Source organism: Pleuronectes platessa, chromosome 19 (assembly GCF_947347685.1).
Source record: "Pleuronectes platessa chromosome 19, fPlePla1.1, whole genome shotgun sequence".
Lineage (NCBI taxonomy): Eukaryota > Metazoa > Chordata > Actinopteri > Pleuronectiformes > Pleuronectidae > Pleuronectes > Pleuronectes platessa.
In genome coordinates this window covers 14,651,567-14,668,751 of record NC_070644.1, presented here as the reverse complement: position 1 = coordinate 14,668,751, position 17,185 = coordinate 14,651,567, and the positions used below count along the sequence as shown (strand labels likewise).

General features: G+C 43.0%; 1 protein-coding gene across 1 annotated transcript; it reads right to left on the bottom strand.

Moving 5' to 3' along the window:
- Positions 1-2,146: 2,146 nt before the first annotated feature.
- Positions 2,147-17,179, bottom strand: mrrf (mitochondrial ribosome recycling factor). The gene is made up of 7 exons (XM_053411221.1): positions 17,067-17,179; positions 13,990-14,163; positions 13,710-13,862; positions 9,434-9,552; positions 5,054-5,145; positions 3,500-3,659; positions 2,147-2,970 (listed from the first exon to the last, which is right to left on the bottom strand). Exons 2-7 carry the CDS (start codon positions 14,159-14,161, stop codon positions 2,893-2,895), a joined length of 774 nt encoding a protein of 257 aa, XP_053267196.1. The 5' UTR covers positions 14,162-14,163; positions 17,067-17,179; the 3' UTR covers positions 2,147-2,892.
- Between the last annotated feature and the right edge of the window lie 6 nt (positions 17,180-17,185).

Sequence of the window (17,185 nt, the reverse complement as noted above, 5' to 3'; positions counted from 1 at the left end):
TATGGGACATTTTCAACAACAAAATAGTGACTAAACTGAGTTCCACTGCATCTAGCACACATCCAGAAGATACTAAAGATCATTTGAAGTGAGACAGGGAAAATAGTATTTTTCCTTCCTTGTTCTCTCGCTGCTCTGGGAAAATCGAATGACTCCTTTATGTATTTGCCCTTTAAAGAAACCATTCCAGCCTTATATGTTACAATTATACTTCTGTTAAAAAATTAAGTTGACCATATTCACAGCATTTAGAAACATCATGTTAAACTTAAAAAAAAACATTTGTTGAAAATGGGAATTTCTGCATATTTTGATGCTTCTCTATTTAAGTGCAGCTTTAAAAGCAGCTTGCTGTGTGTAAAGTGTGTGGTTGTCTTTCCCCTAAATGAACCAGCAGTGGATGAAGAGCTCGACTATTAAATCAAACGTCTGCAGGAGTAATTTAGATTTGTATATTTTTGTGAGGAATCACCAAAGGACACAGAAAAACCTCTGTTGCTCTCCCGCTTGCACACAAATGCCGTCACACACACACACACATGCAGACACACACACACACACACACACACGTCAAAAGGCGGTGCTCGTTGTAAACATTTGAAAGGAACAGGGGTAATTCACTTGATAAATGTCAACCGAAATGAAGCTATCAGCTGAAAGCAATTTCCTCGTGCTTGTCTGTGTTCTGCACCGAGGACCTGGGAGATTTTCACCCCTCCATCGATCATGAAGCCTCTGTTTTAGGCCAAGGTACACAATGCCCCTCAAATTGCTGACATATGGACCAAGAATCACCACGGAAACCTGCCATTTCCACCCCGCCCCTGCTCCGTCCCGTCCCAGCCACTCCTCTGCTAAACTCTTGTTTATCCAGCGACTCTGGTCTGTTTAGGCCATTAAAGCCGATCTGAGCGAGGAGACACGGGGCCAAGGCAAATGTAATGAAGCCGCAATCTGTAGCATGCAATTGAGCACCGCTACCATGCAGCAGCAAAGATGAAATAAATAAAACACACCATGAACGCAGCGTTGTCACTGCTCCTCAATTCATTCGCTCCATTTTGAAGAATTCGGAAGGTTTTCTGGTGGAGGCATAATTAGCAGTTTGCAGTCCTGCAGCTCTGTAATTATAAATCAATGGGTGGCTATAAAACTAACTGTGTGGACCAACCGTGGCTGCTGGTGACCAGTAGCAGAGGAAGCAGAGAGAATGATAATAAAGATGATGACAGCAACCACATAATGATATGGAAAGCCTCGATGGTGTAAACAGCAGATGCATGAAAGCAAAGCTGCGTGTGTCTACTCGTATTTATATATTTGTGAGGACATTCTAGGCATGGACCTAACGGAGGGAGGACATTTCGGAAAGTGGCCTTCACTTTTTCCAAGGGCTGTCGAGGACTTGATTTAGGGTTAGAGATGTTTGAGTAAGGATAAAGGTTGGGCTTGGGCATTTAGTTGTGATGGTTAATAATGGGGTAAGGGCAAAGGAAATGCCTAGTGACAATGAGTGTCCTTATTTAAGCCGTTTTCAGACACAAACTCCAGAAAACGCACCAAAAAAAAATCAGGTCTGGATAATTTTCTGAGTTTGTCTTTCATATATAAAGAACACAGCAGGAGAATGACGCGTTCACAACACCAGGAAAATGTAACATTCATCTCCTCGTCTTTCCTATTTGACATCTTAAAATCTGCGTCTTGTACATGTGTCAAGCCTCTTTTTCATCCTGACACATTTCTCACTGTGAATTTTCAAGATTCAAGTTCAAGAAAACATCTGGAGCGGCTAACTTGGACATTTACAGCCCCTCCTAAAGAGTTCAGGGAAATGTTCAGTGCATGAGCAGCTTAAGACAGAAGTACAAGTTTGTTTGTGTGCGTGTTTCTCATTCAGACTTTTCTTGTCACCGATCGGATCTGCTCGCACCTCCCTGACCGTGGAGAGTTCAGCTCCTTAAAAGACAAAGACAGGACATCAAAAGCCTGTTTTCCTAATGGACAGTTGTGGCGGCAGCAGCCGTGGCCGCGAGGTCTGTGCACAGGAAAACTCCATTATCACTCCGACTAATGGCTGAGGGGGCGACTTCAAACCGAAAAGTGGGGGAAAAGAAAACAGGAGAAAGAAAGATGACGCACAAAGTACAAAGCAGTGTTTCTTTAATGGAGTCCATCAATAATGTTACTTCCCTGACGTTATTGTGTTTAAAAGAGAGTAGCCATATTATCAATCCTCGACATGGGCAGAAATTACAGAGCTTTTTTTTTTTCTTTTCTCTCAAGTGCATCTTTAACAGACTTTCGAATCAATGTGAAACAAATGTTTGGCAACACGCTAATGATATCAGTTCAGCTGGCTCCTGCGCCTCTGGAACAAACTCCTTCTCTCGCCACCGACACAAACCCACAGCCAGTTTACATTCAGACGGGTGCGCTTGTTTTATGTAAACAGACAGCCCTTGTGGCGGAGGGTTTGATTAGGAGGAGGCCCGCAAATCCCATTAAAAGTCTATTCGTCCCTCGCTCCGAGTTCTGTTTGAAGACGGGACGGGTAACAAGGGAGGAGGGAGGTGACTGGCAGTCTGTCCTTGTTGTTGTTGTTCCCGTGACAATCTGTGTTTATGCAGCGACGGTTCAACACAGATACAAACCCAGCAGCGAGGAGACAATCTCTGCTCGTGATGAGAGAAGGAACCGAAGCCCAGTGGCTGCTGGGAGAACCAAACACGTACCACTGGACCCAAGACGTGTTTGTGATGGGAATTTAAATTGAAACTACTTCCTCAATGTGATCAATCCAGTCACTGTGACATGTTGCTGTTGTTGTTGTGTATGTCCTGTAGGTTCGTCTGCAACCAAATGAGACAACCCGTGTGTTTCATTTTGCCATCAGCCTAAGAGCTCCTTAGTCTTGACTGCAACCTGCTTGTCGATGTCCAGTGACATGTTGTCCGCCATCAGCTGAATCTGAGAGGGCAGAGAGGAAGACAGTCTTTATTACGGCCCAACAATATATATCGGTTAGCCGATAAAATGGATATAAAACATATTAGCCTTTGAAAGAAGTATCAGTGTCTACGCTTATGTTTCTCAATTTAAAAACCTTCTGACAGAATGAACCATGCAGAAAAGATTCTATGGAAAAGAAGAAAAAAAAATATTATTTGGTTGTATTTGTGTTTTCTTTGTCATTATAGTTAATTATAGTTTGTGGTTAAATTGTTAAAGATAATGACTCAATTATACTTGTTTTGTTCAAGGTCCTGTACGGGGACATTAAAAACAACAGACACAGACTCAAGAGAGTAAATAAAAATGATAAATCTGTATTCAAATTAAAAAAATATATTAATTATATTGAATTTATCATCAGACAGCTACTTCATGCTTTAGTTATAATGTCACTTCTCCGTCTGAGAAATCAATTAAATATCTTTATGAAGCTCACTAATAACCACTGATGTGTAAAATCACTGTCTTTCTATCGGTCTTGTACCTGTTTCTCTACGAGACGTATGGTGTCCTCCGAGTGTGCGTCCTTCGCCTTCTTCACCTGAGCCAGAGCGTTGGATCGCACTCTCCTCAGTGAGTCTTTGGCCTTGTTGCTGAGCTGCTTGGCGAGCTTAGTGAGGTTCTCTCTGTGTTCCCGTGTCACCCTGCAAGGAAGAAAGAGAACCATGGTAAAAAAAAATAAAGAAGAGAAGGTAATGAGCACTGGAACAAACAAACACACACACAAACACACACACACACACAAACACACACAAACTCATCCGTGCTCTTTTTAAGTTCCTGTAAAACACAGAACACAAAAAGGGGGTGTTCCTGTGCTAAGTGCTTGTGAGCAGTTTAATATTTTATTTCTGACTCGTAGCACAACAATCAATTTCCGAGGTCTTGGACTTGAGCTGAAAACATCCATCATGCAGATAACTTTGCATTTGTTGATCATTTAGAAAAATCCGACTTCTCATCTCGCTCTCCCCCCTTTGTCCTCAATTGGCTTTTTTTTCGCTGTTTTTTTCTTTTTGTGCCTTGGGGACTATTTGCAAACAATCCAAGTGCGGCGTCTATTTACCGCAAACAATGCGGCCTAATTACTGATTCCAGGGCCAATCAAGGAGCGCCTTCTCCTTGGAAATGCAAATGGGGGCTCGGAGCGTGCCGAGACTGATTGCAGGGGGAAAGCAGTCTGACTCTTGTGTCCCTCCTCTGCCAGACTAACACCTGCTGCTCCACGCGCACGCACATGCACGCACACGCGCACACACACACACACACACTCACACATCTTAGGTCGCCATTTATTTATGCACACGTGTATATATGTAAAGACAAATACTGTAAGAGAAATACTGTCTAAACTAGGTGGTTTAGTGAGTGAGTGACGAATTGTTTTGTGTGAAGTTGTTTGACTTGGCAGACAGAAAAAGAAAGAAAGAAAGAGAGAGAGAGAGAGAGAGAGAGATCTACATAGAAGGTGGAGTGTGACCCGACGCTCACATCAACACACTGGGGGTCTCTATACGTCTACAAGCACAAGTTAATAAATCTGTCAATTACAGTTCTGCATACAGACGCTAAAGCATTTGCTAATGGAGTGAAATACAAAACCAGAGCCGAGACTTACTGGACGGTTTCGCTGTGATACTTCACATAATGTACGAATTATTTGATTGATTTATGATTCAATTAATTTCAAAAGTCAAGTAAAATGCCTGTTACAGGTCAAAAGAGGCCAAACACGACCTGGACGACAGAGAAGTTTCACAGACATAAAACTACAATGGACATTTTGACTGTTCAGCAATCGACAAATCTGGAAAAAGTAATTGTTTCACAACTAGCAGATGTTAAAATATACAATTTACAAAAACGATTTACAGAAAAAAACAAGATGGAAAGGAATGAAAATGTTTTAGCCCTTGGGGGTTTGTATTTGTGTGTGTGTGTGTGTGTGTGTGTGTGTGTGTGTGTGTGTGTGTGTGTGTGTGTGTGTGTGTGTGTGTGTGTGTGTGTGTGTGTGTGTGTGTGTGAGAAAGACACTCACTTGGGAACGGGCACCTTGATGATTGTCCCGTCCACCTCTGGATTTAGATTCATTCCACTTTCTCTCAGGGCATGGGTGGCAGCCGCTGTAGCCTGGGGTTACACACACACAGACACACACACAGACACACACACACAGAGATGTATGAAAGTGTGCTTCGCGTTGAGCACTGGTGTGAATTGGAAAGCAGCACTGCAACTGCAGGTAGGGGCTCGGCTCCAGCTGGCAATAATTAAGGTGTTACACTGTGCATATAGTGTGTGTGTGTGTCTGTGTGTGTGTGTGTGTCTCAGGGGAAGCCCATGCAGTGTGGAAGTGCCTCGGGCCACTGTCAGCACTGGGCCCTGTGGGAGCGGACTGAGAGGTTGCAGGGCAGGGCACTGACTTCTGGTGACCTCACAGGAGAGTCTGCTTATGCTTGTGTATGATATATGGAGATATCATCTGAACACATGTGCAGCGCCTCTGTATGATTCTACTCACTTGAACGTGAAAACATTTTCGTGCGTGTGGTCAGCTCAGGATTAAATGTGGGGATGAAAGAGAGCAGGAGTCAATTTAACTGGTGAAACATTGACGTTGTGGTTTTTGGACTGGTATAAATGATCGAGGCTAATCAACAAGGACGATGGACAAACCTTGATACTTTCATTTTACTTGCACAGATTGATCAAACACGACTCTGTCTAGTGTCAATAAAGTTTTTTACTAAAGGAAGATTCTGTCGCGATCAGATTAACTTCATAACCTGTGAAAGTCAGATTCCTTTCAAATCTGAAATCATTATATTTGCTCTGGTTTATAGTGGAGCTGCATAAAAATAACTATGAACATAAAATCTTGACACAGCGATGGTCAAATATTTATCTACATTAGGGGAAAAACTTAAATCTGATTTTCCTGATCTAAACTGAAAAAAGTTCTATTAAACATTTTGGTATTTATAAGTGAAGATAAATAGTTTGGGTCATGATCGGCAGTTTTTGATCTTCCGAAAACTAGATGCAGTGGCGTGGATGCAGCCTGGGTTTTGTTCAAGCATGTAAATCTGGAACTTTGGTCTAATCTATCACAAGAAATAAAAACATCTGCATGAAATTTCCTTCTTCGCTGTTATCCAAAATATGTTCTCGAAAAAAAACCTACACCACCCATCATCTTTATAAAGGAGATAATCAGAGGGAAATGAAAAGAAGGACATTGTGTTTCGTGAGGGAAGCGTGGACAGTGTCTGCAGAGGCAGCTGATACGTGATACCTCAACACGAGATCAGACAAAGCTGCCGAGAGGTTCTGAAAGACGCCGGTGCACAGTCACACAATACTCTGATAATATTAACTAACTGATCTTCCTTTGTAATGTTATTTAAATGTTTATTCTTATTCGTTTGGCAGGCGCGCAGGCCGACAGGCAGGCGGAAATGGAAGCTTTGCATGAGACTCAATGGTAATTATTAAAACAGCACTCACATATGTGAGACATAAAGACATTATCCTCTATATACAACACAATCCCCTGGCCCGGCGAACACTGCATTACAAACCAGGGAGCTGCAGTTAAACAGCGCACATGCACACACACAGGGGAGGAAGCCGGATCCTTTGAATAACTGAAGTCGCACTCTTCAAACCAATCCTGCAACCACATGACAATTCCCTCAGCAGAGCTTTACAAAGTGTGCAAATGTGCAATGTGAGGAACACGAGCTCTACCCTTCTCCCCTTTCTCGACAGCTCCCTCTGGCCTCTTCCGCTGGGGGAAAGAAATGGCAGCGAGATTAAAGGAAATTTATTTGTGTGCATTAAATCAATTCATGGGAGTTTCTTTTCATTTGTTAAAATCATCCGGAGCGCAGGCCTCTGGTGGCTCTCTTTGAGTGTGGGGTGATAGATTCAGCCCATACCTATGTTTGATTGTTCTCAGCGTCGAATTCATCACCGATCCCCCCCCCCCCCCCCCGTCCCACGTCCACGCCGGTGGTTACGGAAAACCGAGCGGAATTATTTTTGTCTGGAAAGGCCGAGCAGGTTCTGGTTAATATGTTCGAGAGGAAGAGAGATTAAGCTGAAGTTTCACATCAAACGCTAACGGCCCGGTTCAAAGCAGAGCAGAGAGTGTGTGTTTGCGTGTGTGAGTGTGTGTGAGTGAGTGCGTTTGTGCGTGTGGGCATAAAAAAGTGAGTCCAGAAGAAAATAAAGTTTTATGGACAAAGCGGTGGGATGCTTTAACGTGCACACCCACACACACGCGCACTATAACACATGCACCAAATTGCTCTTAGCTGTTGTTGGTTCCACTGCCCCTAATGAATCAGTGGAAAACAATGGCAGGCCTCTGGAGTGCATGGTAATGGATAGGCATCATTATAAGCCTATTAGCTCTGGTCACAGTGGACTCAGGCGACGCAGGGCACACCAGGGTAGAGTGTGTCACATGCGTGCGTGTGTTGACACGTGTGTGGTCTGTGGTCGGCCTTTCAGGGAAGGAAACAGACTCACCGCTGGATCATTCAGCCTTGAACGCTGGATTTCCTGATCTGAGACGCTGATAAACACTTTAGATTCACAGGTGATATTTGTACAAAGCAGAACAAAGAGGTGAAACCACGACGCTCAGTGTCGCAAACATCGACAGCTTGAGAAACAGAAGGAGGACAAAGATATTTGTCAGAGCGTTTCTTTCCAACCAACAGGTGGTTCTTTACAGGAACTAACTGCCTTTGAAAGTCTGCTTAGAAAAGCTGGTTAATGTCTTTGAATCCTTGAAAAACTGCTGTTAATCTGTGGAGACATTAAAATCTGGAGCAGGTTAGGATATTGTGTAAGAATGGCTGATTGCTTGTCCATGATGTCTTCTTCTTTTGTTTTTCCCTCCTGTTTATTGGATCTGTTTTTATTCATATCAGTGGCTCGAGGTTTGGCTCTAGGGTCGACTGGTTGGTCCAGCACTCTGCTCCGGACTGAAATCTCTTGGATGGATCACCATGACATTTAATACGGACGTTCATGGTCCCCAGAGGAAGAAGTCCACTGACTTATTGAGTAATCCAATATCTTAATCTGTACTGGATGGATTGGGACAAGAGCCCAGTAGATATGGTTTTCTGGGCGCCAATGCAGAAAACTATAAAATAGATTAAAAATACTGACATATCAGCTGAAATATATATATTAAAAAAAAAGAATGATTCTTAAGATGTCATTACTCAAACTCTTATGACTAAGAAATGTAATTGAGGCTTGTTATTTTTCATAAAATGTATTATAAATAACTACAAACAATAAGAAAATAAAACCAAATATTGAATTAGGAAAATAAGTATATTTATATGAATGCACGTCTTTTCTGCTTTGTTTGTTCTGTGAAATTATAAACGTTTTTATATTTGTAAGCATAATATCACAGGCTCATATCGGCCGATGTTATCGACAAACTGTTAATCTGTCAGAGTGTAAATGGGATTTCTATGGAAATGTATGATTCCAAGAAGATGAGTCTGAATAAGTTATGTGGTTATTTTGCACTTTTAAAAGAACAGGCATACAAATTCATGTGTATTGGGTGGAATTTATCACCTAAACTTTGCATATTATATTTATAGGGTTAGGGTTAAATGGTGAACTATATGAATAAGTGTAAAGTTAAACATTAGAACCTGAAACTCGGCCTCTCAAACAAAGCTCCATATACATTGGCTCAATGGCTCATGATATCAAAGGGAGTTAAACCATCGCTCATTGACTGTGTGTAGATATAAGATTGCTTAATATTAAATGTTAAAAAGGCACATTTGTATTTTCCATACGAGCAGTGTCTGGCAACTCAAGCTCTGCTTTGACCCCCCTGTGTGATATGTATCTAGGGAGCTCTGATTAGCACAGCGTTATATCATCTACAAAGAGGAAAAGAGAAAAACGAGTGAAAAAAGAAAAATAATCTATTCCTTTCTAACCTGGGGGTAAAATGAGGTCATTTCCTTTTCTGTGACAACTCACATGCAGGCACAGCCACATCTCCGTGCATGCACACACAGAGTTTGGGTTCTTGTTGCTATCTTTCACCCCAGAACAAAGGGCTCCCCGAGTCATCAATCAATTAGCCTCCGAGACACAGTCGGAGGGAGAGAAGGAGGCCGGTCAGGTTTCATTTACACAGACTGATGTGAGATCTGAGTTCTGCTCTGGCTCACTTCTCCCTCGGTGAGGACCGTCTATCTGTCTGTGCTGGGGATTATTTTGATAAAGCTTTTAGTTACTGGCCGCTCGTCTGTGTGAGACAAACCAATAGTGGGGAGAATCGGTATTGGTCCCTCTTTGTGTGTGTGTGTGTGTGTGTGTGTGTGTGTGTGTGTGTGTGTGTGTGTGTGTGTGATCGTCTTACCTCAGGGTAGCTGCTCATGTTGACCATAATGAGCAGAGGTGATTTCATGGAGATCTGACCCAGCTGGTTGAGAGGAAACTTTCCATCTTGAGTCGTCACCACAATGTGATCCAGAGCTCCTACAAATGCAGATGCGGGGAAATGATTATTTACTTTATAATTTTACCCACATTGACCGTTTAAGCAACAAAATCCGAGCATTCACTTTAACTGTGGATCTATAACGTGCAGGTCAGTTTTAACGCTCAATATAGAACATTTCAGGTTTTGTAAACTGTAGGAAGAGATGTTTTATTGGCTGTATTTTATGTATATTTGACTTTATTTAGATTCTAGATTCAAGACAAATTTGGCAGTTGCAAATAATGCTTAAATAATTTCTAATAATTCAAATTTCAGCATCACCAGATTCGTTTTAATCTCAAGTATATGGAATCGACCCCAAAAATCAATCAATCAAAACAACCGATGGCCTGTGGTAGTTACCAGGCTGTTAAGAGTTTCCATGATATTGCCTCTTCTCTCTGTCGACACTGAGAGAAGCACAGGTAGGTTTGCCAACATGAGGCCGGTCCCTACCTCCCTCCATCACTCCCTTCATCTCCCCTGTCCGTCCCTCACTCCACCCATTCGCCCCTCTCCCTCTCCTCCATCTGGCTAACCTCAGACGCAGTTGTTTCCTTCTTCCCTAACTCTGCCTTACATCACTCGCTCCCTGCTTACCCAGTGGGGGCTGTGCTGCTGGTGGCTCTGTGTGTACAGGGGGGGGTTGAAGGGAAGCCAGTGTTTTAATTTTCTCTACACAATCAATTCATGACGTGAGGCAAGAAAAAAACACAACACACCGGTCAGAGATTAAACACAGAAGAAGAAGAAATTAGAAATCAAAAGGTTGGTATGATGTGATGAAATGGATACCTATAATTCAAAGAGCAGCACCCCCGGCTGAATCACTGACAAACTGTCCGCCTGCCAATTATTCTGTCTCCCTCTTCTTCGACTTCAAACATCCCGTTCGTGTGCGGGTCTGAACCTGCCCGTCCCCTTGTCCATCTCGCGGTACGTCTCCATGTCCACGCAGCCCGCTCACGTCCATATCTGTGACCCTCTGCCTGTCTGTCTTTGTTACCCCGTGGCTCGACAATGAGCACCTACACATCTGCTAGTACTTTTGGATGGAAGACAGAGAGACAGCCATTTCTTTAACGATAAATATGGAGGGTGAGGAGGGGACTGGGAGGAGGACGGCTTAAGACGTATCTGCTAAATATCAGAAACTTGTTCTTTGACAAAATATTTCATGTGATATAACATTATGATTATAAATGACTATTCTAAATGATAAACCTTTTCCTTTTACTCTGACAGAGATGTGTTGTTGTGTAGTGTTTCTGTCACTTGCACAGCATTAATCAGGCTGCATCATTTGTTCACTACATTTTGACACTGGGGTGACAGGTGGTGAGGACGGGTACCATTCTGTGATTGAAACATCCCCAGTTCAGTTTCTCCCCAGAGACCTTTAATCAGAGACCTTTAATGAAATCTCTCTCTCTCTCCCTCTCTCTCTCTAGTTACTCTCAACTGAACCATCTTGGAAAAAATGCGGATAAAAACATTGCTAAATATAGTGCTCCTTTCTTAACAGGTGGTCATTATGCATTATAGTTTGATCAGTTTCTCAACACTGGCTTTCTAATTGTATCACTGGGAGCATGCTGAGGTTAGCATTTAGCCCAAAGCAGAACAACAACCTAACAGAGCAACTAGCATGGCTGCAGCCTCTTAGTTCGGTCAGACGTCTCATCCACAAAGAAGAGACCTTGCTATTGTGAGACCATTGTCCACAAGATAATAAAAAATAAAAAAGTCCCATATATGCAGACAAGGAGTTTTTGTAAAATGTTGTAATATATTTTCGGTAGTGGTTTTGTTTAAAGTCGACGTCCACTCTGTTTTAAAGTATCCTTGGAAACAGAGCAGGTTTCTGGGCCAGGTCACCGATCTGTGACTCACCACAATGTGCTGGTCATTGCACTGATCCCTTCTCTCTACATCTATCTGTGACTTTGCGCTGTACGCCACACACAAACAAACACATGCAGTGTGCATTCATGGCAACACACAACAGTGCATACAGTCAAATCCACACACATACAAGCTTAATGAGAGCCAGATGAGAGGTTCATGGAACAAACACATACACTCGCACCAGACGCACACATACACACACACGCATTGAGACAACTGACGTCATTCCATTCCACCATCTCATCTCTCCTGTCAGCTCTAAGTCCTGCTGCCTCCCTGGATTACAGTGCAGCTGGACGGATGAGAGGGGGATGCACGGAGCGGAGGAGAGCAGTGAGGGATACACAGATGGAGGGAGAAGACAGGGAGGATGACAGGATGTAGGGAAGGACGCAAGAAAGGCGAGAGAAACAGGGGCAGGGGAACAGAAGAGATGGAGAGAGTGAAGGAGGGAAATCTGAGAATTCTTGAACTTTCGTTCACAGGGCAAAAGTTTCCATGTGGATCAATAAGAAATTGGAATTCAAAAGGTATGAAGCATCACAAGTAGAAGCCAAAATATAAATCTGGGAATTATTGGAAAAACAAGAGAGGAGTAAGTACAAGAGGGATAAAGGGAGGGGCTGAAGAGACAAAAATGACTCAGAGCAATAGCTGTTGAATGATTAAGTGTTGAAAGATAAATAGATCAAGATGAAAACTGGACAGATGAAGAAATGGAGAAGTGAAACAATTGAAGTTGAGAGTTAAAACATAAAAATCAACTTTGTGTTCTTGTTGCCTGTGTGTCGTGTAAAAGAAAGCAGCTGCACACAAAGAGCAACTCCAGCGTCAGAGAGTGAAACTGTAGCTGAGGAGGAAAAGAACAAGAAACGTTCAGTTTTGAAGTCCGATTCCAGCGGCCGCCTCCTCCCACGAGAGCTTCCATTATACACCCCACCTCCAACTCCCCCACAGCCCGACTCCCATTTGTTAGAACCCAGAGGCAAAGGGCCATGACCTGGATGTAGTTGGGGGGAAACTAGGGTCAAGGTGAGGTCACACAGGCCTCTACCTCGCTCTGAGCCTTTGGGTGCGATTTGTCAGGTAGAATCAAAAAGGAAGGTTTACTCACTTATGTCCTGAAGTATGTGGTGTTGTGTTTAAAGGCAAAGTCTGCTCTGCACAGTACGTGATCCACACGAAATAATAAAATGCACCTTTAAAGTTACACTAAATCCAGGCATTGTACAGTTCATGCATGTGCACCTTGTTAGGAATGATCTTGTAAAGTAGATCTAAAAGTAATGTCTAAAAACAGATTCTGCATGTGAATATGCAGAATATGATTCTGCATGGTTTCAGTTTCTAGATTGACCAATAAGGTTTGAGCTCATGCTTTGGTTGCGAACAGAAAAGAACAGAAGATGGAGCCTTTGCCCCGGCTATCTGCCGTCTACACAGGAACCCCCCTAAATATTGCCTGTTGCCCCCCCCAGTTTTGTGCAGAGAGATTGCTCCATGTGTGACCTCAGCACTCAACTTTCTCCATCAAGTTTTGAAGCTGCTTTGAGGTGTTTCATGGCTGAGCATGATCTCATGGATGCTTGCAGTCCATCCAGAATAACAATACGGGGGCAGAGTATGTAACAACCAGTTCATATAGAGAAGACTAGAGGCTAAAGGGCCTGTTTGTAGAGATGTGACTGAAAAATATTTGGATAAAACAGATTCAAACAAAGGTTTCACTCGAGGCAAACATTTTATAATTCCGGTCTGAGCTGCGGTGTCCAGGAGGCCCTGCAGAGACATACCTCTGAGTGGAGGAAATGTTTATGGAAAATAGATAAAAAATAACTTTTCTCGTGAGGCTACAGGCAGGAGGACTGAGGAGGATTACTGAGACTTAACCGGCTGCAGTATAAACCCATTTATCAGTGAGACCTAGCATGTGGCCGTATGTGAGATCATATACAATTTACTGCATTTATTCTGTTGTCCTTGTGACTTTTTCTTCTTTGAAAGTTAACTAGTAATTGGAGACGACAAGTTGAGAAATTACATTAGAGTTTTAATTTTGATTATACATATTAGATTTTTCGGCCATTTATTTCCACTTTGTGTTTCATCAATTGTCAACTTGGCTCAATTGGAAAGTTATTCATATGTCACCTTTTCTGTTGCTTTTGTCTTTTATACGTTGATCTTTCAGTGTATTTGAGGAGAACGAGGAACAGGAAAAGAAGCAGAGAGATGAAGTAAATACCTGGAGAGGTTCGGATGCTGAGGTTGCGTGTGAAGTCGTCTTTGAGCGCATGGAGAACAGCTGACATGTCCGCCTTCACCTCATCCAGACTGATGATGTCTTCCACCAGAGCTGAATTCATATTCACCTTCGCCGACTGGCCCTTTGCCTTGGCTTGGAAGACGAGAGGGAGAGAAGGACTGAGGGATGAGGATTAAGATAAATAATGTCTAATCAAGTAGAACACACATCCAGAGGTTGCACGAATGTGGAGCCCAGTGTTTGTAATCTCCTCACTGACCTTTGGCCTTTTTAGTGGCGTAGAGTCTGCTGCATGCAGCGGGGTAGCAGGTGATGTCAGGGCACCGCGGCACCGCACTGACCCTGGATGCTGCCGCCAGAGGAGACCTGAGCTGTCGGACCAGGGACTGACACAGCAGAGGTCTCAGCCGGCTCAGATGATTCAGAGCCATGACTACAAGAGAAGAAACAGAAACACGAGTGCTACTGGGCCCAAAGCAACATCATTTAGTTTTGAATTACACGTAATCAGAGGTTATTCGCGGATCACAAAAATCAGTTGTAATGTCAGTTGTAATATCATCAAAATCAGGTAGTAACCCATATCAGCCAGTAGGAGGTAGGCCTACATCTTGTACTGACATTTAGTGCAATGATCTCCTATGAGTGGTTAGCTTCATTATTAGAAACAGCAGCTGGTTTTGTGGTTTATAAACCTTAATGTAAGAAACATTTCCCGTTGGATATCTATGCAATTTATCATATTTGTCATAGCACATATCATAATATCTTTACAGTGCAGAATATGTCCTCCTGTGACGAGCCCAATAAATCAAGTAAAAATAATCAAGACTATAAAATATCAGAGTTGTCACACAATTTAATATTCCTGATTTTGTAAGCAAGGGATCAACAAAAAATGGACCTGAGAAGCTGCAACTCAGGAATGTTTGGCATTATTGATTGCTGGATAAATTGACCTTTAAATGAGAGATAAGTTGATCAGCTAATTGATTGATTGAGTTCCACCGATTGGATCGTGGACTGTGCCTCAAAGCAGATTTTATCTGACTGTATAAAGCAGAGTTGAGGAAAAGACGCCCTCATGAATCCAATCGTACATCCACATGCTACAGTACAACAGGAAAAATTAGTCACCCTGTTTTTACTCAATCCTGCAGAGCATTCCTGAGGGGGAACCTCCCATCTCACAAACTGCCTCTTGGAGTGTGAACCATGTCACAGATCCTCAGTGCACACACACAGACACACACAGACACAAGTGCAGACAAACTCCGAGATATCGAAGCCCAGAGACACAAGCACACGCTAAAGCCTGTCTTTCACAGTCAGTGGCTGTGAACAGCTCGCGGTGCAATGCAGCCTGACTGACACCCTCCATTGTGCGGTGTGTATTTATGACTGTAAACCTGGAGCTGTGAGGAGAAAACAAACCGAGCCGCTGGCGTAAAAAACTATTTGGTCCAACATGAGCGGAGCTTTCACAGATTCATCATGGTTCTGAGATGCTTTTTTACTGGGAGTTGATGAAGAATAGGAATTAATTCTCAGGTTTGAGTCCAACAAAATGTAAGACAAAATGAATCTGAGACCAAAAGACTGACGGCTTTCTCCACCAATCTACCAGGCATTAATTAATTAATAAATTATTCTACTCTTTATAGAGATATTTTTTGGGAGTCAACCGAAACCTCTTCTAGATTTTATTTTTACAACTTTTTATGCATTTGCTGTTTTCCCCCCAGAATAAACACATTCTGAAGTTGTCAAACACTTGAATCAGCCTTAAATAACCCATAATAACTGTAAGCAATACTGATCATGGTTTCCTCAACTAGCCACGACTAGTTCCCACTGTTAGTCCCGGGTTACTTCAACGAATTCCAAACATATTCCACTGGCAATATTTAGGCGAGACCGTGGACCGCCAAGTTCAACACAAACCCACAACAGGCACCCGAGGCTGGCAGGTTTCCTGTCACGCCGATATGATTTGGTGAGCTGCGGCAGAGCAGATAGGCCGAGATGTGGGACAGTGACAGATCTCTTTGCAGGGGAACTCGAGCAGAAAAGGTGAAGCGCAGGTGTTCGGTGGGATACTGTCGCCTCACATCCTGTACATTTCACACACGGCGGCAGCTGCAGACACACCCCTGCCTCTTGCAGCCGCATGAAGAAGCCAGCTGGTGAGCCCGCATGATCTCACCTCCGTACCTTTTACCGTTTGAGCAGAACATAATGAGGCGGAGGATCTGACGGTGCTCTGCCTCATCAGATAAACAAGCTCCCACTGTGGCAGCGACAACTGATTATTTCAAACATCACTCTCACGTCACTTGTCTCTTTTTGTTCAAGTGATTCATAGCGTTAAACGACATGGACCCCTGATACATCGCTCAGCTTCTCTCTTTCCACTCCCAGATCCTCCTCCTCAGGTCCTCTGGCCCTTAACCTCGGACGAGGTTAAGGGCCATTGAAGTGTTCCTCCTCCAAAGAAACATGTGTTTTCTAAAGCTTTTGATTGTCCTTAAGTGGGTTTTATAAACTTTGTTAGCTTTTTCTGGTGATTATTTTAAAAACCAAATATATTCACGTTACAATGCTTCCTATTAAAAGGGACTGTTTTTACATTTTAAAAGCTTTTTTAATGATTTAACGATTGATCATTTGACTAATATTAGAGAAGGAATTGAAGTCTGCTACAGTTCAGTGGTTCAGTGAACTTCACAAAGCATTAAACCACAGCCAGGGTTCATCGGTTTCGGGGGGTTCACTGGAAACATTCATGGTGTCGGTTTCACTACTTGCAGCACGTTTCTGTATTTGCACGTGTTGTGATATTTGCATGTGTTTTCATAATTTGCAGTGCATGACCTCTCAAGGCCACTGTAGATCACGTATCTTTCACTGAGGGAAATCACACATGTGATGGAGGCAAACTGAGCAGATATGAGAATATAACCCAACGAGGGAAGATTTCATTTTTTAATAAAAAATTTTTAAATGTCATTCAGTCCTGCAGGTGACACGAGGGTTGGTCCAGAGCTTTGTTTTGTCATTTCAAACGAGAGTAAACAACAACATTGCCCAGCAGACACAACATCAGTTAGAAAAACACACGCGTCACTACGTGAAGCTGCAGCTCCCATCACTTTATACACAGTCTATGCTCCTGACACTTAATGAAAGCCCAGGGGTGTGAAGGTCGGTGTTGTGCACATGGAGAGGACAGAAACTGACGTAAACCGATTAACCGTCACTGCTAAACACGGATCCAACGTCCGTTTACATAAATAACATCCTTCAAATGGATATAGACACTAAAACGTGACTTACTTTCAGGTGCAACGTGTTTTCAGAGGCTTGTGAGCTGCTGACAGACACGCTTCAGGGGGGAGAGCCACATTTGACATCTACGACATCAGCATGCGCCGCGGTTTACCCACATCCGGGTG

What these genes read in the sequence shown, in the direction of transcription:
- mrrf (XM_053411221.1), bottom strand. Translation starts at nt 14,161, where the DNA reads ATGGCTCTGAATCATCTGAGCCGGCTGAGACCTCTGCTGTGTCAGTCC. An exon ending in ACATGAGCAGCTACCCTGAG is followed by an intron (nt 5,146 to 9,433) that starts GTAAGACGATCA and finishes GTGTAACCCCAG; the next exon opens with GCTACAGCGGCTGCCACCCA. An exon ending in ATCAAGGTGCCCGTTCCCAA is followed by an intron (nt 3,660 to 5,053) that starts GTGAGTGTCTTT and finishes TCTTCCTTGCAG; the next exon opens with GGTGACACGGGAACACAGAG.